This window comes from Chrysemys picta, chromosome 1 (genome assembly GCF_011386835.1).
Source record: "Chrysemys picta bellii isolate R12L10 chromosome 1, ASM1138683v2, whole genome shotgun sequence".
Taxonomy (NCBI): Eukaryota; Metazoa; Chordata; order Testudines; family Emydidae; genus Chrysemys; species Chrysemys picta.
The window spans coordinates 338,596,313-338,622,221 of record NC_088791.1 but is presented as its reverse complement, the minus strand read 5'-3'; the positions used below and the strand labels follow the sequence as shown (position 1 = coordinate 338,622,221).

The window sequence follows — 25,909 nt, the reverse complement described above, 5'->3', positions numbered from 1 at the left end:
GATTTCTTTGGCAATCATCTATAAAGGACTGCCAAGGGAGATGGGAGTCACCAGACAGCTGTATCCATAGGCCTTCTTCCCGGCTTATTTTATTCCAACCACTTATGCACCAGTAATTAGCATGTGCTAACAAACGATTACCATAACTGAATGCCAGAGGTGGGTTGTGGTTGCACACCCTATCACATTCAACCTGACTGGGGAACTACTTTTGAAAACTGGCTGATTAGGAGGTGACACGAGCCCTACCACAAGGAAATAAGTAGTGGGAACATTAGCTTAGCACAGTGTTTAACAGCCAGTGTTTAGATAGCTAGGCTGAGCAGCAGTCAGGGTATACTGATATTTATTGATGCAATGATAAAACAAAAAATAAACACAAAGTGCGTGCGTGTGTCCACAATCCCAAACCTGAAGAAGAGCAGTGTGTGGCTCGAAAGCTTGTCTCTCTGATCAACAGAAGTTGGTCCAATGAAAGATATTACCTCCCCCAGCTTGTCTCCCCCTCCACTTAACATTTTGCTTGTCTTCTGAGACTGTAAGGCCTTCAGGACAGGGACTATGTCTGTATATGTTTCTATGGCCCTTAGCACAGTAGGATCATAGAATCATAGAATATCAGGGTTGGAAGGGACCTCAGGAGGTCATCTAGTCCAACCCCCTGCTCAAAACAGGACCAATCCCCAACTAAATCATCCCAGCCAGGGCTTTGTCAAGCCTGACCTTAAAAACCTCTAAGGAAGGAGATTCCAACACTTCCCTAGGTAACCCATTTCAGTGCTTCACCATCCTCCTAGTGAAAAAGTTTTTCCTAATATCCAACCTAAACCTCCCCCACTGCAACTTGAGATCATTACTTCTTGTTCTGTCATCTGCTACCACTGAGAACAGTCTAGATCCATCCTCTTTGGAACCCCCTTTAAGGTAGCCGAAAGCAGCTATCAAATCCCCCCTCATACTTCTCGTCTGCAGACTAAACAATCCCAGTTCCCTCTGCCTCTCCTCATAAGTCATATGTTCCAGCCCCCTAATCATTTTTGTTGCCCTTCACTGGACTCTTTCCAATTTTTCCACATCCTTCTTGTAGTGTGGGGCCCAAAACTGGACAAAATACTCCAGTTGAGGCCTCACCAATCTTATATAGAGGGGAATGATCACATCCCTCGATCTGCTGGCAATGCCCCTACTTATACAGCCCAAAATGCCGTTAGTCTTCTTGGCAACAAGGACACATTGTTGACTCGTATCCAGCTTCTCATCCACTGTAACCCCTAGGTCCTTTTCTGCAGAACTGCGACCTAGCCACTCGGTCCCTAGTCTGTAGCAGTGCATGGGATTCTTCCGTCCTAAGTGCAGGACTCTGCACTTGTCCTTGTTGAACCTCATCAGATTTCTTTTGGCCCAATCCTCTAACTTGTCTAGGTCCCTCTATATCCTATCCCTACCCTCCAGCATATCTACCCCTCCTCCCAGTTTAGCGTCATCGGCAAACTTGATGAGGGTGCAGTCCACGCCATACTCCAGATCATTAATGTAGATATTGAACAAAACCGGCCCCAGGACCGACCCTTGGGGCACTCCGCTTGATACCGGCTGCCAACCAGACATGGAGCCATTGATCACTACCTGTTGAGCCCGACGATCTAGCCAGCTTTCTATCCACCCAACCCATCCCATTTCTATCCACCCTTTCTATCCCAATCCCAACCATCAAAGGGCTTCTTCAAGTGATGTGACATGTGCTATCTATAAGTAGGGTACAATCTGAGGCCCTATACCCTCACACAACACCATATGAGAATGATGGAGCATGGTCACTTCCTCTGCTATTCTAACCACTGGTCCTAAAGGCTCAGGGTGTTCCCCATGATAAGTAACACCATGTCTGGATGGAAGTGCTCCAGTAGGTAGATACCACTTTAGCATTAAAAATATTTTGTTTCGTTGTCTTTATCTCAGTGGAACTGAGCCTTACAGAAGTGGCACTCACAGTAAAGCCAGGGCTGAGTGGAGGTTGCAGCCTCAAGTCCTAGTTAAAAGATAACCCAATTATTTTCTTCTTTTTTTTCCATTTAGGATCCAGACAGAATTGAGGGCCTGATGAAGAAGTCAGTGATGGTAGACTCTTTCCTGGGCAGTCACCTCCTGCCGCATACATGGCAGGGGCTGTACAGGCACCTGGGGCGATGGAAGGAGACAAGTGGCCCCCAGAGTGCCATGGCAGGATAAATTGGGGTTATTTTTTTTTTTATTTGGTAGGGTGAGTTTGAGAGATAATCCCTGTACCGTGCACACAGCCAAAACTGCACATCCATTATTTGGATGTGCTCTAGTCACATATTGGGCCATACTGACCCAGCTGTGGTCTGTCAAGCAGGGGCGTTTGAGCTGGATTTCCCTTATTATAAAAGAGATGGGGTGGCTGATGGAGTGTTCTCTGTGAGGGCTCTGAGACTCTGGAACCTGCTCCCCCACTCAGTCCATAACAGCTCAAATTTCGTGACTTTCTGGGCACACTGCACATGACATCTGTTCGATAGGGTCTTTAAAGAAAGCCGATGGTATACTTCCTAAATGAAAGGAGGTGGCTGGCTGGCAGGCAGAGTTCCTGTGGAACTCATTTTAATACTTTTAAGACTTAATTTAATTGTATTTATTGAATTACTAATTATGTTAGGGTCCTTAGAGCCTTGAATAAGTATATTTATTTCTTTAAATCTAAATTAATTAATAAATAAATAAATAAATAATCAGGCCTGGTTTTCAGCGTGCCTGTGCACATCCATAGGGCTTTTGAAAAAACAGGTATTGTTCTGGGGATTCAAAAAGAACAGGTGCAAGGGATTATCTGAACATTTTAAACACGCAAGAAATGTTGAAGCACAAATCCCACTGACAGGCAATAGGCACCGTGCTCCTAAATCCCTTGGGCATGTTTGGAAAAAATCTGTCCCTCAGCTCTTCACCATGTCACAAAAGAAAAAGAAAGACAGATTAGAATAGTAAGATAAAGTTATAATTTTCTAACTTCGTTCTAATTTTTTTTTTTTTTTTTACTATTAGCTCCTTCCATCTGAGGATCACAAAGAGATTTACAAGCATTAATGAATAAAGTTTCACAACACATCTGTGCAGTAGGGAAGTACTGACCAAGATTAGGGCCAACATTTTCAAGATGTTGACTAGTTTTGGGCACCTCAATGTGAAAACACATATGAGCCCAATTTCCAGAGGTACTGAATACCAGAAGCACCTAGTGGCTTCCTAATCTGGCCATCCAAAGTTAGGGAGCAATTATAAAATGTTTGGTTCTTGACACCCAGTTTTATGTTTAGATATTGAAAAAAGTAAAAACTGAATTTAAAGATAGTTAACAAAAGCAACATGATTTTTCCCTACATGGACTCTCCAACACATGATACCCATTGCCCCACAACCAGGCAAATACAGTAGCAGTTTCCATTTGATAGTGCGGTAGTAAAAATTTCAAGCTATGCAGAGATTCAGACGAGGTATCAAAGGTCAGAACTACACGCATTCCCTCTGGCATTGTAATGGAATGTGTGTCATACCAGCCCAGCAGGTCACCATTTTAACTATACAAATAGTAAGTAATAAAAACATACCTCCTCCATCGGCCTCCTTGATATCATCTTCTATTGCTTCATCAATTGCCTCATCAAATTCATCAAATCTAAAAATAGTATCTTTTATTTACTACTTTGAAACAGAGCACAGTTCAGATATATTTTGAAGTCATGTTTCAAAATCTAAAAATAGCTGTAAGAATTCAGAGTGCTTCAGACATTCCAAAATTGAGGGAAAGTGGTAAAATAATCAGAAAAACATCATACATATTCATAGTGTACTAGACAGATGCTCAATGGGTTTTTAAAAAATATGTAGAGCATTTCCAGCTTCTAGCAGGATGGATATATATTACTACCTGGGCTGACTTACTAATAATTTAGATAAATTCACAAAAACACTTCCTTCTTACAGGGTATGCTACTGAATTCAAAAAACACAATGAATATTTTGTTTTATAAGTATTTCAGCAAAAATTTTCACAAGAAATAGTTGCTTATTGATTATTCCAAACTTTTTTTTTTTTTTTTTTTTTTTAAATTTAGATGGCATATGCATCTTCGTTTTTCAGGACAGCCTTCTCAGATGTGTCTATACAAGTCTCATGTTAAGTAGTCAAGTTGTCTGAATTTTGATTGCTAGTGTGTGTGTTTCATATTGTGCTACTTCTGCTCTCTAAACTTCTAAATTGGGTAGTTTACCTACATTTTCATAATATATGCTTTACAGAATTCTTCTTTTGACAGAACATAAGAACGGCCATATTTGGTCAGAACAATGGTCCATCTAGCCCAGTATCCTGTGTTCCGACAGTGGCCAATGCCAGGTGCTTCAGAGAGAATGATCAGAACAGGCAATTATTGAGTGATCCATCCCGCTGTACACGCCCAGTTTACGGCAGTCAGAGGCTAGGGACACAGAGAGCATGGGATTGCATCCCTGACTATCTTGGTTAATAGCCATTGATGTATCTATCCTTCAAGAGCTTATATAGTTTTGGCCTTCACAACATCCCCTACAACTAGAACCACAGGTTGACTGTGTGATGTGTGAAGTACTTCCTTTTTTTTTGGTTTAAACCTGCTGCCTATTAATTTCATTGGGTGACCCCTCCTTCTTGGTTACGTGAAGCAGTAAATAACACTTCCTTATACACTTTCTCCACACCAGTCATGATTTTATAGACCTCTATCATATCCCCCTTAGTTGTCTCTTTTCTAAGCTGAACAGTCCCCAGTCTTTTTAATCTCTCCTCATATGGAAGCTGTTCCATATCCCTAATGATTTTTGTTGCCCTTCTCTGTACCTTTTCCAATTCCAGTATATCTTTTTTTTATATGGGGCAACCAGAACTACATGCAGGATTCAAAGTCTGGGCGTACCATGCATTTATATAGTGGCATTATGATATTTTCTCTCTTATTATCTACCCCTTTCCTCATGTGTCCTAACGTTATTAGTTTTTTTGACTGCTGCTGCACATTCAGAGGATGTTTTCAGAGAACTATCCACAATGACTCCAAGATCTCTTTCTGTAGTGGTAACAACTAATTTAGATCCCATTATTTCGTATGTATAGATGGGATTGTGTTTTCTAATATGCATTACTTTGTATTTTTCAACATGGAATTTCATGTCATTTGGTTGCCCAATCATCCAGTTCTGTGAGATCTATTTGTAACTCTTCACAGTCAGTTTCGGATGTAACTATCTTGAGTAGTTTTGTATCATCTGCAAGTTTTGCCACATCCTTGTTTACCCTTTTTTCCAGATCATTTATGAATATGGTGAACAGTACTGGTCCCAATACAGATCCTTCGGGAACACCACTATTTACCTCTCTCCATTCTGAAAACTTCCCATTTATTCCTACCCTTTGTTTCCTGTCTTTTAACCAGTTACTGATCCATGAAATCTTATCCCATGACTGCTTACTTTGCTTAAGACCCTTTGGTGAGGGACCTTATCAAAGACTTTTTGAAAATCCAAGTATATTATATCCACTGGATCACCCCTGTTCATGTTTGTTGACCCCCTCAAGAATTTTAACAGATTGATGAGGCATGATTTCACTTTACAAAAACCACGTTGACTCTTCCCCAACAAATCGTGTCCATATATGTGTCTGATAATTTTGTTCTTTACTAGAGTTTCAACCAATTTGCCTGCTACTGAAGTTAGACTTACCAGCCTGTAATTGCCAGGATCACCTCTGCAGCCTTTTTAAAAAATTGGTGTCACATTAGCTATCCTCCAGTCATCTGGTACAGAAAATGATGTAAGTGATAGGTTACATACCACACTTAGTGGTTCTATAATTCCATATATGAGTTCCTTTAGAACTCGAGTGAATACTATCTGGTCCTGATGACTTATTTACTATTTAATTTATCAATTTGTTCCACAACCTCCTCTCTATTGATACCTCAATCTGGGACATTTGCTCAAATCTGTCACCTAAAAAGAATGACTCAGGTGTGGGAATCTCCCTCACATCCTCTGCAGTGAAGACTGGTACAAAGAATTCATTTAGCTTCTCCACGACAATCTTATCATCCTTGAGTGCGCCTTTAGCACCTCAATTGTCCAATGGCCCACTGATTGTTTGGCAGGCTTTCTGCTTCTGATGTACTTTAAAAAAAAGTTGTTACTTTTTGAGTCTTGCTCTTCACATTCTTTTTTGACCTGCCTAATTACATTTTCACACTTGACTTGCCAGAGTTTATGTTTTTTCTATTTTCCTCAGTAGGATTTAAACTTCCAATTTTTAAAGGATGCCTTTTTGCCTTTAGCTACTTTACCCTAACTACCTTAAACATGCTGGCACTTTTTTGGTCCTCTATGTTTTTTAATTTGGGGTATGCATTTAATCTGAGCCTCTCTTACAGTGAGTTTAAAAAGTTTCCATGCAACTTGCAGGCATTTCACTTTTGTGACTATACCTTTTAATTTCTGTTTACCTAGCTTCCTCATTTGCGTAGCTCCTATTTCTGAAGTTAAATGCTACTGTGGTGGACTTCTTTGGTATTTTCCCACCCAGACAAGGGTGTTAAATTTAATTATATTATGGTCGCTATTATTTACAGGTTGAACTATGCTGTAAAGCAAACTGGAAGGACAAAAGCAAAAGTATTCTTTTTTCATATTTTGTAATTTTGCTATAGGAGCCTTTACAATTTTGAATGTGACTTTGTACATGGAGAAAGCAATTTAAAGGCAACTTGCAAATAGAAGAAAACAGGGTCTGTTCCCTCTTTGGCTTGATGTACAAAAGAAGACAGGAGGGTTTTTGTTTAAAAAGATATTATGTTTTGTTTCTTCAGTTGGAAATTCAGGTCTTGTCTACGTTGGTTTCCCTGGAAGACACTATGGATGAGAAAAAAGCTAGTAGGCCTATGACATCAGATACAAGGAAATGAAATTGGATTAATTGTCTGGAGAAGTAAATTTTATTCAGACAGATAAAATTCTACTTTTTTTTGTTTTTCCACATATCTTTTTTAATTTAAATGCTTAACAGCTGGAGAAAACCTCTTTTAATAAAGGTTCAGCCCTTAACTGAATGAGCGAGAGAGATCCTCATTCTGTACCTTACATGCAAAACAGGGAAAACTATTCCTAATATTTCTGATATTTCTATGAGTGAAAACCACCAGGCTTTCTTCATAACAAAAGATTTCTGGCCTTCTTTGTACATTATAAAGAAGCAAATTCTCACATTTGCATGTCACCTTTAAAGTGCATTTATGGTAAAATAAGCAACTCTGAAATGACACCTTTGCGAGGTTTATTCTAAGGTACTTCCAAACAAGTTTATTTTCTTCTAACAAAAATCTTTTCGCTTCATTTTGTCTTTGGAATAATTAAGCTATTCTTTCCATTCCACATGTCACTACTAATAACTATTTTGGAATCAAGTGCTAGCTGACAATTGTCTTTCCATATATGAGGCATAACAGATGACAGCTGGCTCTTCTGCAGTTTTATTAGTTCAGTAGTGTTGATTTTGTATTAACCTGTTCATCAATAAGTGATGCCGATGACTCCAAAGACACAAAGAAAGCAGGTATCTGAACAGAACTAACATTTTATAGATTCATGTGTGAGCAAAATGAGAGTTTAGGGTTTATTTCCCCTCACTGAAGGAGGGGCTACACAGTTCTCATCACCACAACCTAGACTTCCATTGTATGTGTGTGAATTTGAAGTCGGGTACAGACAATACACACACACACAAATACATTCACAAACTCAAAGACATCTATGATGTACTGTGCAAGAGATACTTGTCTTTCATTTAAGATAGTAAGACTGAGTATCAAATGTAATATGTATGAAAAAAATTATTTCCATGTAAAAATCACTAGCCTCACAGGATTTTATAAACCCATTGCAGTACTGTCAAAATACCCTACAGGCAAAAACATTTTCCCCTGGGTCAATGACTGCCTCAACTGTCAGGAACATGACAGAAATCTATAAAAACCTGCCCTTAGCATCATGCCTCTTACAAGCGATATTGAATTTTGTATACCATCAGTGACATTTTCCTCAGTGTGGCATCTGGTGTTAACTAAGGGCGGTTACTCCTGAGGGTATTCTGCACCAAAAAAATTAAAAATTCTGCACACAGTATTTTAGAATTCTGCAAAATTCTGCAAATTTTTTTTGTCAAATGTGGAGGCTCCAGCATGGCATTGGGGAGAACAAGCCACTAGCTGCACAAAGGTGGGAGATCACTGTGCAGCTCCACCCCGGGACACAGACTCAGCAGTGAGGCTGCACCCGATCCTAACACAGCGCAAGGACCAGGCCTGCCCCAGAAACACCCCAGGGCCCTGCCCCTCCGTGCCAGGTGTACCAGGTGTGGTCAGGCAGGCTCAGCAAGGCAGAATCCAAGTGTGGAGGGGCTTAATGTGGGGGGATCCAGGTGTAGGTTTAGAGGGTTCTGTGTGGGACAATCTGGGTGTAAGCAGCTCAGAGGTGGATCTGGCGGCACAGGGGCTTGTTGGAGGGTTCTGGGTGCAATGGTAATAGGACTCTGCAGGGGGGTTCAAGTGAAGGTGGTTGGGGCTCGGGGGGGTGGGGTCGATAGAGCTCGGAAGGGGTCTGAGTGTGGGGGGCTCAGCGGGGAGGTCCAGATGCTGGGGGAGTGGGGTGGGGATCCAGGTGCAGCTGGTTGGGGCTCGGTAGGGTGGGGATCTGGGTGCGGATGGTTTGTTGAGGTGGTCCGGGGGAAGGGGGAGTGAGGCTTGTCAGGGGGGGTTCAGGGTATAGGGGGATGGTGAGGCTTGGCAGGAGAGTCTGGAGTATGAGAGTGTCTGGATGCCCGGGGGTTGGGTGGATGGGGGATCAGCTCCCCGTACAGTGATCCCTCCCCCTGCAGATGAGGAGCAGGAAGTGTGGGGGAGTTTGCAGAGCTTCCTACAGCCAGCAGAGAAATCTGGGGGTGGGTCTGACACGGCCCCGAATGCCGTACAGGGGAAGAGGAAGTCTTGTCCTCCCCAGCCTTGCCGGGACTAGCAGCTGAGCCTGGCGTAGGGTAAGAACCACCAGCCAGGTCTTCCCCAGTCCCACCTGCTGCCACACAGTGATTTATCTCTCTGCTGGGTGCCCTGGTTACCCAAAACATACTTCTGGGGAGGGTCACATGATCGCTCTTGTGGCTTCCCTTTGCTTCCCCATCAGAAAGTCATTTTTCTGAAGGGAAGCAAAGAAATCTGAGGGGGACAAATTCTGTGCATGCGCAGAATTCCCCCAGGAGTAGGAGGTACCAAAAAATATCTACAGTTAATTAAGAGAAAATTCCTGAGTGCTCAATGAACATCACGCTGGCAAATTCATCATGTTATACTAATGCCCTATCACTCACTGAGAGGAGAGCCAAATTAGTTATTGGCTTTAACATTGTTGTTGCCAGCAGTGTTTTAAACAGTTTCCTTGTGGATCACGGGGACATTGATCACTTAAAAACAGTACGAGCTATGCTGTACTACAGACTACTTCAGTAAGTAATCTACAGCACAGTTCTAGAACAACCTGGGGGTGAGGGGGAGGGGAAATCTTATGAACCTGTTAGCAATAACTGTCTGGAAACACTGGTGACATGACTTTTGTTTCCAGCTATTCTGCAGAGGTAAAGTTCATGTTTCTCACTTTGTCTCTTGTGATAAGGTTTTCATTTGTACATTCCTTCAGATATTTACAGAGGAAAGGGGCAATAGGAAAAGAGGAATAGGAATGCAAAGCTTTCAGATATTTATATTAGTTGGTCCTCCATTAGATGGGAGAACAGATGCATTGGCCTGCATTAGTATTTTGCATATACTGCAATAAGAATAAAGTAATTTCTAAGATGGCTCTATTTCCCATATCACTTGGCTAAACACCGTGTATCTGCTCTTACATGTTAGTCATCTCAAGTGGCACCTTTGCTCTAGGCTTGATAATCATGTGCAGTATTCAAAAGTAAGACTGAAAACACTATAATTTGACCAGTTGGCTAACCATAAAAGTACCCTCTCTAAGAAGCAGGTGAATGGATGGACAGAGGAAATGGCAATATATTATTAATATTCTCCAGTTGGAGAACAAGCTGCCTACCTGTAACTTATGCATTTCCGTGTTCTAGTAGACCTCCTTTCAAGCCGTTTTGATTTTGACTTTTTGGAATCTTTCTTTTTTTCTTCCTGACTTTCTGGTATTTCTGGCTCCTGTTGAAGTATGACAACAAGTGTTAAATATTAGTCTCTAAGGTGCCACAAGTACTCCTGTTCTTCTTTTTGCGGATACAGACTAACACGGCTGTTACTCTGAAACCTGTAAATATGCTGGAGCAGACATCAGATAGGTTTGTCTTCCCTCTCAAGATTCACGATGACTGAGCTGGAATTGTCTATTTTCATGTCAAACAGGTAAGTGGTGTGTGGAAAACATTTCAAATTCCCAAGTGGCTGACTTATATACAGGTACCTAGTTCACAGGCACCCAGTTCTCTTTGTGGTACTATACATAACAAAGGCAAGATTTACTGGCAACAGAATCCCGTAAGTATCTGGATTGAGGATGTAGATTCAGTAACAGTAGTGATATTATGCTTCTAGTTGAGGTGACACTTTCAGGCCTTGTCCATGCTACAGTTGAACAAGATTGTTGCCAACAAGTGTTTGCAGCCATTGTAAACTGGGATTTTTTCTGTGTGTACCATATTGATCACCTCCTCTAGACAGCTGACAGTTCTGGAGAAAAAGATCCATATTATGTCCCCACTCGTTGCATACCTTTTCATGGTACAGTTTCAGTCCCACTCTGGACAGGGCTTTAATTCTATGCCATTATTTCCAGAGCCTTAGTTTTCAATAAAAATTGACCTTTGGGATGAATTTTTTGTTCTTATCAAGAGGTGTGGTGGTGATTTGTTTTTTGGGGAGAAAGAGGCTTGTGGTGTTTTGTTTTTTTAAGTTTGGTAAAATCCCATTGAGCCATTTCTCAGTTAACCAAGTGTGGAGGGAGAAAATTTGTTTTAGCATAATGAGTTAGAGTGGAAAAGTCTACCTGACATTTATTGTTTGAACAAGTTTAAATGTAAAAGCTCATTTACTGGGCCTGGATTAAATCATCTGTTAGGAAGGCATAAGAAAAAAAATCACTTTGAAATGAGTTTATGAGGGAAAAAGCACAAGCTCTGAAGGAGCAAAACATTTTTCTCCCATTCTGGGGGGGGGGAAAAAAATGGGAAGGTCAATAAATTTTTGCTACAACATTCTGGCTGAAATCTTGCGGACACAAAAGCAAAGCAACGCAAAGAATTATGGCTCCTTCGGCAATTGTTATTCTCAATGTACACTTGTATTAAGATAAACAATTAATACAATATCCAGTATCAGAAGCTCCTTCCTATAGTAGGAGAGAAGTTATGGATGCTATGGGCACCGTAACTTTGAATTTTCTGACTTTTGTGAATATAAAAGCCAAAATCAAAACACAGTTATTGTAGGCTTTTTGCAGAGAAAGTGAACTCTGGACAGCAACTGTCTTATTTCAGGAAGTCCCAATATGTCAAATTACATTGGCAGCAAAAATGAAGAGCTGCTCATTTAACAGTGTCGTTTTAAAAAGAGGAGAACAAAATTTCTTTGGGTGTGCCTAACTGACTTTCCCTATCAATTATCAGGAAAGTGATAATCAGAATTGAAAAAGGTAAATAATGTCTTAATTGCCTGTGAAGTATTTTACTTAGATCTATTCATAAAGCTTAAGCTTTTAAAATTTGAACAGGTTCTTGATCCCGAAGTAAAGCAACAGCAATTAATATCCTTGCCTAATTCTTACACTCTCACCAGCTAAAATGTGAGCCACAGAATTAATTCTCATCTACCAGTTAATTAATGTTTTGCCTTGAAAGAGCATTTGCCACTCCTAACACTTGGGTGTCCTGTTCCCTGTGACCACATAGGGACTGCTGAGTAATGATGCAGAGTAGGCAATATCTTTTTGAAGCCACTCTTTGGAGCAGTCCAGAAATGATTTTTTCATCAAGCTAGATATACTAAAAGGACTTAAATTAGTTTCATTATCAACACACAAAACAGCAAATTACAATATATAGAGCCGTAAACTGTATTTAGGCCCTGATTTCAGGCCTAAATATGCTTAAGTTCTTAAGAACTTAACCATATGCTTAACACAATAGGTTCAAAATTTTACCAAATGAAACTACTAAACAATGTTGACAGTTTCCTTTTAAAAATGATGCAAATCTTATGTTAGTATCTTTTCTTTTTTTTTTTTAAACAGACTGAAGTCACTTATTGCAGTAAACACATTTACGAAATGAAAGAACAATAGAACAAAGCTGAGTCAACTTACTTGTGGTGGGATGATGTTCTCAATACTGATACCCACATACACCAATCGCTCTTTCCTTGGGAGAGAAAGAAAATTAAAAACAGTTCACAAGGAGCCTGTTTGTAAGATGGTACAGATTTAAAACAATGATCTAATCAGTATCATTCAAAACTGTTAATGCTGTTCCGTAGAAGCAGCCTTATGAGTTGTTTCACTACAAAATACAAGTTTTCAGACCTTGATTAAAGTTAGTAGGTATTATTTCCTAAGTTTTGAAGGATCACAATTTCCTTTACATGTGAAACTGGTGTTCAAACAACTGCAAATGTCTGAAGGGAACAGACACCAAGGAAGGAGAGGAATGAGTTACTGTGGTATAAGGGAGGGTAACTAGTATAACAGATCAAAATTTAGAAAATAAAGAAACTGTTGAATATCTAGAAAAACAGAGCCGTTAGGCTGTGGAAGAGTCTCCCAAGGAAAGCCACATCTCTTGAGGAATTTAAATGTAAGCCGGACAATATAATACGCTAAGAAATATACTGTAGAGAGCAATTATATGCTGGCAGGGGATGGACTAGATGTAACCTAATAGCTCTTCTTCATCTCCACACTACAGTATTCCATGAAGCATTGCTACAATAGAACCTCAGAGTTATGAACACCAGAGTTACGAACTGACTGATCAACCACACACCACATTTGAAACTGGAAGTGCGCAATCAGGCAGCAGCAGAGACAAAAAAAAGCAATTACAGTAAAGTACTGCGTTAAACGTAAACTACTAACAAAATAAAGGGAAGGTTTAAAAAAAGATTTGACAAGGTCAGGAAACTGTTTCTGTGCTTGTTTCATTTAAATTAAGATGGTTAAAAGCAGCATTTTTCTTCTGCATAGCTGCAAAGCTGTATTAAGTCAATGTTCAGTTGTAAACTTTTGAAAGAACAATAACGTTTTGTTCAGAGTGACGAACATTTCAGAGTTACAAACAACCTCCATTCCCGAGGTGTTCATAACTCTTGAGGTTCTACTGTACTGTTAAAACAGAAAGCAAGAATTAAGGCCAAAGTGCTAGACTTATGTGTTTTTATGAGCTGAAACAGATCCTGGACGGCTGTACTGTCAATCAGAACCAGTTTTTAAAGTTAGCAGTAAGCAACTGCATGTGCAAATCACATTTGCATGCATTGTCTATGCACCTAACTGTTCACACATAAGCACAAATACCTGATATGCATATTAACTTTATATTTGCATGTGTTAGTTTGGAGCACATATATATATATATATATACACACACACACATGTACACAGTTGCAAGCATCTATCTATCTATGAAAATATGTTTCCCAATGTTTGCATTTGTCTGGTAGCAGATCAAGATTTTCAAATATTCTTACGACTGGACATCTGAATAAGATTTCCTTTTCTCAATATCCTTCTAACGAACTGATTGCAGAAAAAGAGTATGTCCAATCTTTTTCTTAAGTAAAAGCAGCAAATACTGTTTTTAAAAGAAAGCTGACAAAACAGTAAAGTGGATTCTGGATAGTTCTCCTATAGCTGTAGTAACGAGGCCACATGCTGCCAAAATTTTATATTACTGTAGGATAACACTTGCACTGACATTTTTGGCTTTATTTGAAAGTAAAGTACTTACTTTTCTATTCCAGTACCAGTTCCCTAACCTTATAAATCAAAAAGAAACTTTCTCTCCCACTGAGTGCTATGAGACCTGGGTGGATGGAGAGAAAATTGCTTCATCATTTGTCTAGCAGATTTAAACTAAGGGAAATGCTTGAAAAATAATCTCTTGATGCAAGAGAAGAAGCTGCTAAAGGGGAGAAGACAGATGTAAAAGCTTTAATAATTATCAAATTTTCTTCTGTACTGGGATTCATTGCCTCTTCCACTTATTTCCTATGAAGCAAAAAAATCAAGTACAACAAGGGAATGAAGAGTAAAATTCAACCAGGTTTTACTAGAGAGGGTCTCAAGTACTGATCCTAATTCTGACAGTCAGGAACCCAACAGATTGTGTAGGAAATTAGGGGATAAAAAAACAGCATTAAGGATGGAGCCTGCAATGTTGTAGCAAAGGTCTTATATTAAACAGGCAGATGAAATAGCGTGTACCTTCCTTACCAAGGAGGAACAAATGAAAGCTCAACATTTAAACTAACAGTTCTCAAACTGCCTGCCATGGAGAAGCACTGGCTTTCCTTATCTCTAACTGTTAAACTGCATTAAAAGAACCTACATATACATTATCTCGTACTATTATTTTTCAGAGGGGTAGCCGTGTGTTAGTCTGTATCTGTAAATACAACGAGGAGTCCTTGTGGCACCTTAGAGACTAACAAATGTATTTCAGCCTAAGCTTTCGTGGGATATAACCCACTTCATCAGATGCATGGAGTGGAAAATACAGCAAGCAGGTATAAATTAATTCCAATTCTGCAGTTTCTCATTGATGACATCTTCATCATCTGGACCCATGGAAAGGAGGCCCTTGAGGAATTCCACCATGATTTCAACAATTCCCACCCCACCATCAACCTCAGCCTGGACGAGTCCACGCAAGATATCCACTTCCTGACACTACCGTATAAATAAGCGATGGTCACATAAACACCACCCTATACCGGAAACCTACCGACCACTATACTTACCTACATGCCTCCAGCTTTCATCCAGACCACATCACACGATCCACTGTCTACAGCCAAACCTTCAGATACAACCGCATTTGCTCCAATCCCTCAGACAGAGACAAACACCTACAAAAAAAGTAACAACGCCACTAGCCATCACCTATAGCCCCCTACTAAAACCTCTCCAGCACAACATCAAGGATCTACAACCTATCCTGAAGGACGATTCCTCACTTTCACAGACCTTGGGAGACAGGCCAGTCCTCACTTACAGACAGCCCCCCAACTTGAAGAAAATACTCACCAGCAACTACACACCACACAACAAAAACACTAACCCAGGAACCAACCCCTGCAACAAACCCTGTTGCCAACTCTGTCCACATATCTATTCAAAGGACACCATCATAGGACCCAACCACATCAGCCACACCATCAAGGGCTCATTCACCTGCACATCTACCAATGTGATATATGCCATCATGTGCCAGCAATGCCTCTCTGCCATGTACATTGGCCAAACCGGACAATCTCTACGCAAAAGAATAAATGGACACAAATCAGACATCAAGAATTGTAACATTCAAAAACCCATAAGAGAGGACTTCAATCTCCCTGGACACTTAATAACAGACTTAAAAGTCTCCATTCTTCAACAAAAAACTTCAAAAACGAGAAACTGCAGAACTGGAATTAATTTGCAACCTTGACACCATCAAATTAGGCCTGAATAAAGACTGGGAGTGGCTGGGTCACTGCAAAAAATAATTTTCCCTCGGTTTATATTTACCCCTTCTTGTCAACTGTTGGGAATGGGCCACATCCACCCTAACTGAATTGGCCTCGTTAGCACTGACCCCCCCCCACTTGGTAGGCAACTCCTATCTTTTCATGTGCTGTATATTTATACCCCCTTACTGTATTTTCCACTCAATGCATCTGATGAAGTGGGTTATATCCCACGAAAGCTTATGCCCAAATAAATTTGTTAGTCTCTAAGGTGCCAAAAGGACTCCTTGTTGTTTTTATTATTTTTCTGTGTAACTAACTGCCGCAGTTGCCACAGGGATGATATAATATTACGAATGAGAGGAGACAATCCATGAGACTGGGCATGGGTTAAGAGGTGACCAGGAACTGGAAAGTAGTCCCAGGAGACACTATCAAAAGATATGGTGCACCTTCTGACAAGGTTTGAGAACCCCTGATTTAAATGCAAAACAGTATCAGCAAAATCTTCAGTGGCCTTTGCTTCCATCTAGTGGCAGGACTTGTTTATAAACGTTAGTAGGTGTATAAATGAAAAACCTGAAATTCAGTAAGCTGGAGTAGAAGGAGAAAGATTTTGACCCAAGTCTACATTTTTGTCACAACTGTTATTGCCACCACAGAGTCAATGGATTTTCATTAAAAATAAGTTAGCCATAACCTGCCATTTTGGGGATGTGTATGGATGTGTTGCTGAATAGCTAAACCAATTTCAATGAGAACCTTGAATGTTGTCAAGTTAAACCCTGGGCTGCATGGGAAATAATCAAAACTAGGAGACTTAGCAGTGTGACTGCAGTGACACAAAGGATCAGACCATTGTACTCTTAGTGAGAGCTTTAATTCCTTCAGGGGGTTCTTTTTCCACCAAAGGAAAAGACTAAAAAACATGAAGAGCTAACATAGGTTTACAAAGTTGAGCTCTGGTACAGCAAATAGTGTCTTAACACCTGTCTGCTCTTGTGCCCCAAATAACCTTTATTTTCCCATTTTAGCTAAGAACTGTACTCGTACTGTGATAAAAACCAGGACCCTGGACTTTTTCCAACACCACTGTGTCAGGATTTCTACCCTCTTCACCATGATTACCCTGTAACATACCACAATAAAGCAGCACTGGATTCCTGCCAGATTAGAAAATTGTGCCATCAAGTTTACTGCCCTGCCTCTTCCACCAATAGAGATCAGATGCTTCAAAAAGCAGCAAAAAGCAAATGTAGAAGAGGAAACTAGACTATTTTGGCTAGAGGATCAGACTGTTGAATGTTTGTTCTTATAGTAATTTTCACCATATAAAACAGAAGTAACATTTGAACAGCATGCTGTTCTGTAAAAATTACAAAACCAACAATAATTCAACACTCAGGCTGCAAATTTAAAAAGCAAGATAGACTGACTGGTGATGAAGAAGACAAGTCTGATAGCATTAGTAAAGTGTGTGCTACTTGAACATTTAGGAATGCAAAAACACTATACATGAGCTATGTGGAAGAGTTAACATTACTAGGAGGTACCTTAACTTTTGTATTTCCCATCTTTTAAAGTTTTCAACTGTTAATTTTGCATTAATATAACTTTAATACAAAACCCATTTTATAAAAACAGACAAAACAGAAAGCCATGGCTCTGACTTGAACCACATACAATATTGTAAATAAAAAGAGAATCAAAATTTCTTTACTATGCACGTGTTAAAGTTAATTTTTAAAGGCACACAATTAATGTTTTAAGAAATACTGCGCCTCTCCCAACTGTGGATTGCTACTCACAAACCTGTTTCAGATATCTGTGCTGGGAACTGTGGGACTGCTATGCACAATGCACTGTTACTTAGGGTTACCATTCGTCCGGATTCCCCCGGACATGTCCGGATTTTTGAAGTAAAAATAGCGTCCGGGGGGAATTTGTTAATGTCCGGACTTCCCTCCCTCCCCCCATGCAGAGCGCGCGCGGCTAACAGGGCAGCCGGATGGTGCCACTTACATGTGGTTCCGACAGCGAGAGAGAGTCCCTCCTCCACTTCCCCCTCCTCCCCCTGCAGCATAGCTCACTCACTCACTCCCTCCCTCCCTCCCTGCATTCGCCTCCGGCAGGCTGGAGCTCCTCCCCCGCTGCTGGCCAGCGTTTGACTCAGCAAGCTCCCAGAGAGCCCTTAGGCGAACCGAAGGCCAACAACAAGGGAGCCAGGGGGTCGGAGAAGGGGCAGGGAGATTCTGGAGGGGGCAGTCAAGAGACGGGGGGGGGGGGGAGATCGGGAGTTGGGGGGGGCTTTCTGGGGGGGGTGTGGATAAGGTTTTGGGCAGTCAGGGTACGGGTAGGGTCCTGGGGGGCAGTTTGGGGGGGGTCTTAGGAGGGGGCAGTTAGGGGACAAGAGGCAGGGAGGCTTGGGTAGGGGGTGGGGTTCTGGAGGGCAGTTAGGAGCAGGGGTCCCAGGAGGGGCAGTCAGGGGACAAGGAGCGGGGGGGGGGGGGGTTGAGAGTTCTGGGGGGGGGGGCTGTCAGGGGGTAGAAGTGGGGAGAGGGATCGGAGCAGTCAATGGGACAGGGAGCAGAGGGGTTTAGATGGGTCGGGAGTTCGGGGGGCGGGGCTGTCAGGGGGTGGGGAGTGGTTGGATGGGGCATGGGAGTCCCAGGGGTCTGTCTGGGGGTGGGGGTGTGGATAAGGGTTGGAGCAGTCAGGGCACAGGTAGGGTCCTAGGTGGCCAGTTAGGATGGGGGGAGGGTCTCTGGAGGGGGCAGTCAGGGGACAAGAGGCAGGGAGGCTTAGGTAGGGGGTGAAGTCTTGGGGGGGGCAGTTAGGGGCAGGGGTCCCAGGAGGGGGCAGTCAGGGGACAAGGAGCGGGGGGGAGGGTTGGGAGTTCTGAGGGGGGCGGGAAGTGGGTGGGGCAGGGGCGGGGCCAGGGCAGGACGGGGCGGGGCTCCACCCATCCTCTTTTTTGCTTGCTGAAATATGGTAACCCTACTGTTACTGCAACAGTTGGAAGAAATTCTGTTTGTGGGGACACAGTGTTGATTTACACTAACCAGGATGACTGCTAGGATGGACACAAAGCTACATCTCAAGTTACAACTTGAGACCACTGTAACATGCAATAGTGTGATCCTGTAGTGTAGATGAAGTTTCAGACTAATCTAGGTGAAAAAGGCAACCGAAGTCTGTAAGGCACATTACATTAGAAACTTCTGTAGCCACGTCAGGTGATTCAGAACTTGTCTACACTAGTAAATTTACACATTGCTGACTGTCTTAGCAAAGGGTGCAGATGAACCAGTGCTGAAAATTATTTAACTGCAAGTGTAGGCAGGACCAAACCATGTTCAGAAGCCATGACTGAACCTTAGTAAACACCATCCCCTCATCTTTAACTACTGGACTTCTGTTTTACCCTTTTGTAAGCATCTCCAGATTTGCTGCCAGCAGTAAACTCCCTGATTAATAGGAAGTTCATGGGTATTAATCAAAAACAAACTTATCAGCTCAAGGTCTCATTAACATACTTATCCAGGTCCATTTAATGCTTGATCAATTACTTCTGCCTCTTTGCCTAGCAACTCACTGTGAGCAGTTTGTGAACACAACCAACTAGGTTTCAGTACCTTCGCTCTGCCCGCTCCTTCTTTTTCAAGACAACATCCAGATCTTGCAATTGTTCTTCTAACTTCTCACAGAGTAATTTCTGAGGGGATAATACACAGTATCAGTTTCTTGCATAAGCAAATACCTTCATTAATCAGTTTATTCAGACACTTAATGCACTGTTTTCACATTTGCCTTAGTGATCTCTGGAATAGGGATAAGTGTCTACACGTGGAATACTTAAAACTAAATTCCTAGTTTTCTCTGCATTTCCCTGTATATAGCCTAAGATTATTATGTTAATTTAATCTCTGCCAGAGACTTTAGTGGTGTAGCAACACAATATTACTTCTGTTGGAATACCCACTCGGCAAGAACATGGCATGTAGTGAAGGTTCAGTCTTCTAAATTTAAGGTACACTTTAGCACAAATTTCAACACATTTTGCTAGAGAGATAAACCCTTCCGGTGAGAGGTATCTATTGTAGAAAGCAGTCTGCCCAGTGCATGTATTAAAGATGAGTGTTTAGAATAAACATACTTCTAAATGATTCCCTGTTTTTTTATTTTAAAATCTGTATAGTTAGCAGAAAGGTAACTGGGAGGTAGTTTGTATTTTATTTTATTTATATACATACATACATAGTGCGTTTTAGTCCTCTTTCCCACACTTCATTTTTGGTTTAACTTTTTAGATTGTAAACTTTCATTTTTATTATTTCATTGGAAAACACATAGCACTAAGTTTCCATTTATTGATTACTACTGTGGTGCTTTTTATAAAAAAAAATAAAATGTTTTGTATGCTATAAGACCTTATATCCACATCTAATATCAAGATAATAATCAAGTCATCATGTAGGTGGTTATTATTCACAGATATATCACCTGCTTTGTAGGGATTCTAACATTATGTCTTAGGTCAGCAACTGAGTTGATCTTTGATACAAGTAAGTGGCCCCTATGAGAAGAACTTGCTTTGCTGTCTCAGCAGGAGACCTGCCTTTTCCCATTACACTTGTTACATGTGCAAAAGTTCTCCCCAAAAGTGTTTTTATTGCAATCACTGTAGAACCTTTCTCCTTTGATCACATTTAAAACTTCTCTTTTGAAGATTTGATTTGTTCTCTCCCATCCATTCCTCCTCTCCCATCATATACTTTCCGCTGCTCTTTTTTGTAGTTTTAGGTGGGTTTTTTTCTTACTATGTACTTACTAGGAACTAGTCAACAGTGCCCTTAGCACCTCGGTGGGGAGGTGCTTTATATATAATCAGGTACGAGTAGCACTTCTAACTTCATATGTAAAGAAAAAATTCTTACACTCTCAACCCATTAATTATTTAAATTAAAAAAATACTTAAGACCACAGAAACAGGCAAATTTTGATGCACAATACAACTAGACATCATCACTGATCAGCATCTTTTGCACAGCAGCAGCCCTGCTTGTGACATGCAAGTGATCTAGCTGTTTTGGAAGCAAAGATGGGGTATGAGATCCACCAGGCTGCCTCTGTAATGTGCCTAATTCTTCCCCAATCACTGCAGCAGGAAACGTATTAGTCACACTATGGCCTTTAAAACTCCAGGCATCTACCCTGAAGAACTCACTATTTTTGCACCTTCTATTTCACAGGAAGGCCAGCCATATGTTTGCACTGAAATACTTTTTAGTAGCATCTAGCCTCATTAGAGGAAGCACTGAAATTTGCCTGCTGCTAGGCAGTGACAGCACTTGCTCTCAGCCGAGACCAACTGGCATATCACAAACATGCTCCTGCTGGCTTGTTACAGGCACCTGGCTGCATGTTCCAACCAGTAGATCTGGGGAGGGAAGTGGGTTTCAACCAGAGCTCCTGCTTCCTTGACTAGTGCTGCACTCCCTCATTCAGTCTTTCTTACAGGAAAAATTAAGAGAATGAATATTTCCAATTCTACTGTTTCCTTGATGTAACCTTTGCAAAGGTAGGAAAGAACTGATTCTGTTAAGCAGTACAATAGCCATCTACTAATAATGAAAAAAAGAAAAAAGAGTGAGGAAAAGGTTATCTCCAGCTCGGTTTCATAACAGAGCAGGGGGATGGTTGAGGCAATGCATCCCAAAGGAAAGGTTATTTTTTAACTGAGAAAGATGGTCACCAGAAATAGTTTGTTAATCAAACAGTGATTCTCCACAACATCTAGCAGAGATGAAAACTAGTCAACTAGAAAGCATACATGTTGGCAAGGTGGGCAGAACCACTCTCCATCTGGGATTATCATCAATGGGGGTCGAAGGCAGGCTGTGTGGTATCCACTGTCACAAGAGTCACACAACAGAATCTGTGGAAACAAAGTAAAAGATTAGCAGCAGTTTGCACCTCTTGGCAGGTAACAAGTTCTAAAGCTATTTTCTAGGCAGTGTTGAAACAACTGCATAAATATTCTGATCCGTACAAACTTCAGAACCGCCAAAATCACTTATTTGTAGGGTTTTATGGAAAGATAAAACATGTCTTTTCATGGAACAGTTGATGTACCAGGATGTTCAGCCTTAACTCTGGATTGTTTATCACGTGTACAGACGAAAACAAACCCTATCTGGATTGCCTAGAATCATAGGAGAACACAGAATTAGGAAGCTGTTAAAATGCATATTGATTTATCAGAATAAACCCTAGATGCCTCTTTTCTATCAAACAGGAGATGGCAAAGTTGATGTGAATTGTGTGCACATCCACTGGAGTATGCAATTCATTCAAGGAGCTACTAAAGTGGTCTCAACCATGCTGGCATGTCTTCACATAACTAAAAGAACGCTTACTTTGTGGATTAATTGCATGAGTGACCATTATGATTTGCCGGATAAATATAAATGTTAAAGATGAGTGGCAAGTGTTGTTAAAGCAGAACTGTAGAAATTAGAGATAAAATGCTAGAGAGAATAGTCATCTATCTAGTCCTTTGTTCAATTTAGTGGTAAGCATCTCAAGCAATGGGGTTTTCAGCACTTCACTGAGCAGATAATGCCACTTCTAAAGAAACTCGATATCAGGAAGTCTTCACGAATATTCAGGCTATACTTTTCTTATGAATTCCATTCCATTTAAAATATTGTAGTATTCAGCATCTTACAATATTGAAAAAATATAAAGGAAAACTCCAGTGATAAGTTATGATCCTTAAATAGTTAATTTACTGCATATGAACATATACTTATGCAACACAGATCCCTAGAACAGTTTTTAGGAAACACTTGTCACATTACCTTCACAAATGAGAATGGCCTCAGATGAAGCTGCAAATGATGATGCGTCTCAGCAAGCACTCCAGACATATGATGCAGATTGAGACTAGGTTGCTGCTTCCACATGGAAGAGCAAGAACTTTCAAAGCTGAACATAGCAGTGGCTTTTCTGAAATTTTACCCCTTACTTTCCTTTCCTATCCACACAAATGGGTTCTCTGTTTCTCTCAAGTCCTACCCTGCATTCTCAGATACCCCATATTGCAGCTTCCTATTGAATTCATTCTTTGTTATATAGAAGACCCAGTTTTTGGTGAATTATTCAAGTAATCATCAGAGGATCATATACTGCCCTGGAGTTTTCCTTTAATGCATACGCACAGTAAACCCCATGTCATAAGAGTTAGAGAAAAAGTAATGACCTCTAAAAGAGCCACAGATTGTTGCCCCATGCCTTATTTAGGGGGGGGAAAGTAATCAAACCTTATTATTCCAAAGGACATACCCAGAATGTAAAACCCAATTTTTCATCACCAAACGGCATGGGGTTTTACATTCAAGATATGTCATAATTGTCTTATTTAAAATTTCATATAAAAGATGTTTTTAATGTTTAAATTCTGGGCCTGGACTTTATTACACATTAAATGGCACCAAGCTGGATGATTTCTGAACACTTGTTTTTTATACTGGGCTGCAAGTAGTTTTCAAACTACTTGATTGTGCACTTACTTCATAAATATCTGAACCGATTTTTAAAAATAAAGCAGAGTGAACCAGGTGAGAAGTCTGATGGTTTCTTTTTATTCAGTTTATGATGGAGAAAAAGTGTTCTGACTTCAGTCTGCAATTAAAGTGACTATTACATGCCAAAAAGCGACATTAGAGGAAAATTAAGGCTGTGAAGGCAAGTACTCAAAAGTTAGAAAATGCCAGAATTAGGGGTTGCCTAGGAAACTTTAATTTGCTACTCTTGTAATTTATGATAAAGTCTTTGGTTATATATTTATTTTTCACAGGATCCCTGCCTCATTTGTTGCAGAACTTGGAAGGTGTGTAGTGAATGAGGAAGGGGACTACAGGAAGAGAAAGGATGATTTCATGGTTAAAGCTATAGAAGTCTGTTGTAAAAAACTGGTTTCTATCCCTGTCTCTGCCATAGAGTTCCTTTGTGATGCTCTGCAAGCCACTTCAACCCAACTTTTAACAGGCGGCCACTAACTGTGCGCTTCTCATCCTCGGCATGCCTAATTTGAGATCCTGGGTTCTGATTTGCAGACGTGCCAAGTACTGACAGACACAATTGTGGTTTAAACACAAAGCACCATATAATGCTACATACTCTGAAAAATCAGGTGCTGAAGTCTGAAATTGGAAACCCAAAATTAGTGGACACTTTTGACCTTAAGTACTCTGTGCCTTAGCTCCCCATCTATAAAATGGTGATAATAACAGCCCCTTTCCTAACAAGAGGTGTTTTGAAAATAAATGAACATTTGTGAAACACTCAGATATAATATAGTCTGAGTGCCATAGGAAGTCCATGAGGAAATTAATAATTCTGTTTTCCGAACAGGGTTTGAGTAGGATGCATATATTGAACAATGGAGGTTAAAACAAAATATTGAATAGCTGCTCATTAATTGAGCACCATCCATCCTGTACACTGAATGAGGTAAGGGGCCTGAGGAAAAATAATATATGATCATGCAATTAAGACTCTCCCATAATGCATATGTACAAAGGGGCTCAATTAAGATTGCATGGGAACCTTAATTTTGCCTTTTCCTAACTTCTGAGTGGCTTGACTTTGCAACCTTAATGTTTGTTTAGAAGTGTGTGTGTGTGTGTGTGTGTGTGTGTGAGAGATTTATTCATTTATATTACAGTAGTAGGGTTCAAAAAAGAACAAGATAAATTCATGGAGGTCCATCAATGGCTATTAGCCAGGATGGGCAAGATGGTGTCCCTAGCCTCTGTTTGCCAGAAGCTGGGAATGGGCGACAGGGGATGGATCACTTGGTGATTACCTGTTCCGTTCATTCCCTCTGAAGCACCTGGCATTGGCCACTGTCAGAAGACAGGATACTGGGCTAGACGGACCTTTGGTCTGACCCACTATGCCCGTTCTTATGTTATGGTCTAGAACCTAGAGGCCTCAACCAAGTCAGATCTTCATGGTGCTATGTACAAACATAACAGAGTATACACTATAAAAGATAAGACATCCTAGGGGGTGAAACAAACTTGCACTCTTCCCTCTTGGTTCCAAGTAAATGGTCCCAATTCTCTGCCTGTGACGTCAAAGGGATCAAAAACATCACACAATGAAGGTTAAAAGCTAGCTGTTGCCCAATAAGGAGACCAGAGAATGATCTATTCCTGGGGGAATTCTGCACCACTGCGCACGCACAGAATTCATGTCCCATGCAGGTTTTTTTTTCCTCTGCAGAAAATACATTCTGCTGGAGAGGCTCTGCAGTTATGCCTTTTGCCACCAGAGGCTGCTATGGCACCAGAACAGAGGGTGGCTGGCTCACCAGCTGCAGCAGTCAGCAGCTGATAGGGTGGAAGAGAGGCTGCATTCCTCACAGTGCCCTGCCCTCAGGGCTAGGGGAGGAGGCACAAGATATAGGGGGACAGAGTGGGGCACAAGGTGCTGCTGGGGTGGTCTCAGAATGGGGTTCAAAAGGGCCAGTGGATGGAGACAGACTAGGGCAGGGGCTGAATGGGAGTAGGGATGCAAGGCCAGATGGGGGTACAGGGACACATGGGGATGGGGAGGAGGCGTGGCTGAGTGGGGGTGCAGGGACACATGGGGACAGAGATGACCCATACCTGCTGATAGGCCACAACCCCAGAACACCTCAAGCCACTCACTCCCCAGGTAGCCCCCGCCTTCAGGAAAGCTGGACCCCGCCCGTCCCAGAAAGCAGCGGCCCCTCTCTGCAGCTCCTAGCTATTCCTCCTGCTTTCCCCATCAGAATTAAAGCAGCAGCCCCTCCACACAGCTTCCAGCGGTTTCTCCTGCCTCTCTCTGCCTGGCACAGCTCGCCAGCTCAGCTGCTCCACAGGGAGGGGGCCTGGCCACACCATGTGGCTGAGCAATCGGGGCAGGGGGGAGGGGGAGAGAGGGTGGCATGTGCATGCCCTTCCTCCCTCCCCCCATGCATCACCTCTGCATGGGGACAGGGGCAGATGTGCCTGACTGAATGGGAGAGACTAGGGTTAGATAGGGTCTGCATGGGG

At 41.4% G+C, this 25,909-nt stretch overlaps 1 protein-coding gene across 5 annotated transcripts in view; it reads right to left on the bottom strand.

Annotated features, from left to right (window-relative positions):
- The window catches only part of RSF1 (remodeling and spacing factor 1), a 128,229-nt gene that overhangs the window by 34,409 nt on the left and 67,911 nt on the right, over positions 1-25,909 (bottom strand). For all 5 annotated transcript variants that reach the window (XM_008172223.4, XM_065596045.1, XM_008172220.4 and 2 more), the window contains exons 8-12: positions 21,652-21,756; positions 19,454-19,533; positions 12,457-12,511; positions 10,192-10,301; positions 3,627-3,694 (exon numbers count right to left, since the gene is read on the bottom strand). In XM_008172223.4, coding sequence (XP_008170445.2) covers positions 3,627-3,694; positions 10,192-10,301; positions 12,457-12,511; positions 19,454-19,533; positions 21,652-21,756 — 418 coding nt within the window. The remainder of the gene's footprint in view (positions 1-3,626; positions 3,695-10,191; positions 10,302-12,456; positions 12,512-19,453; positions 19,534-21,651; positions 21,757-25,909) is intronic.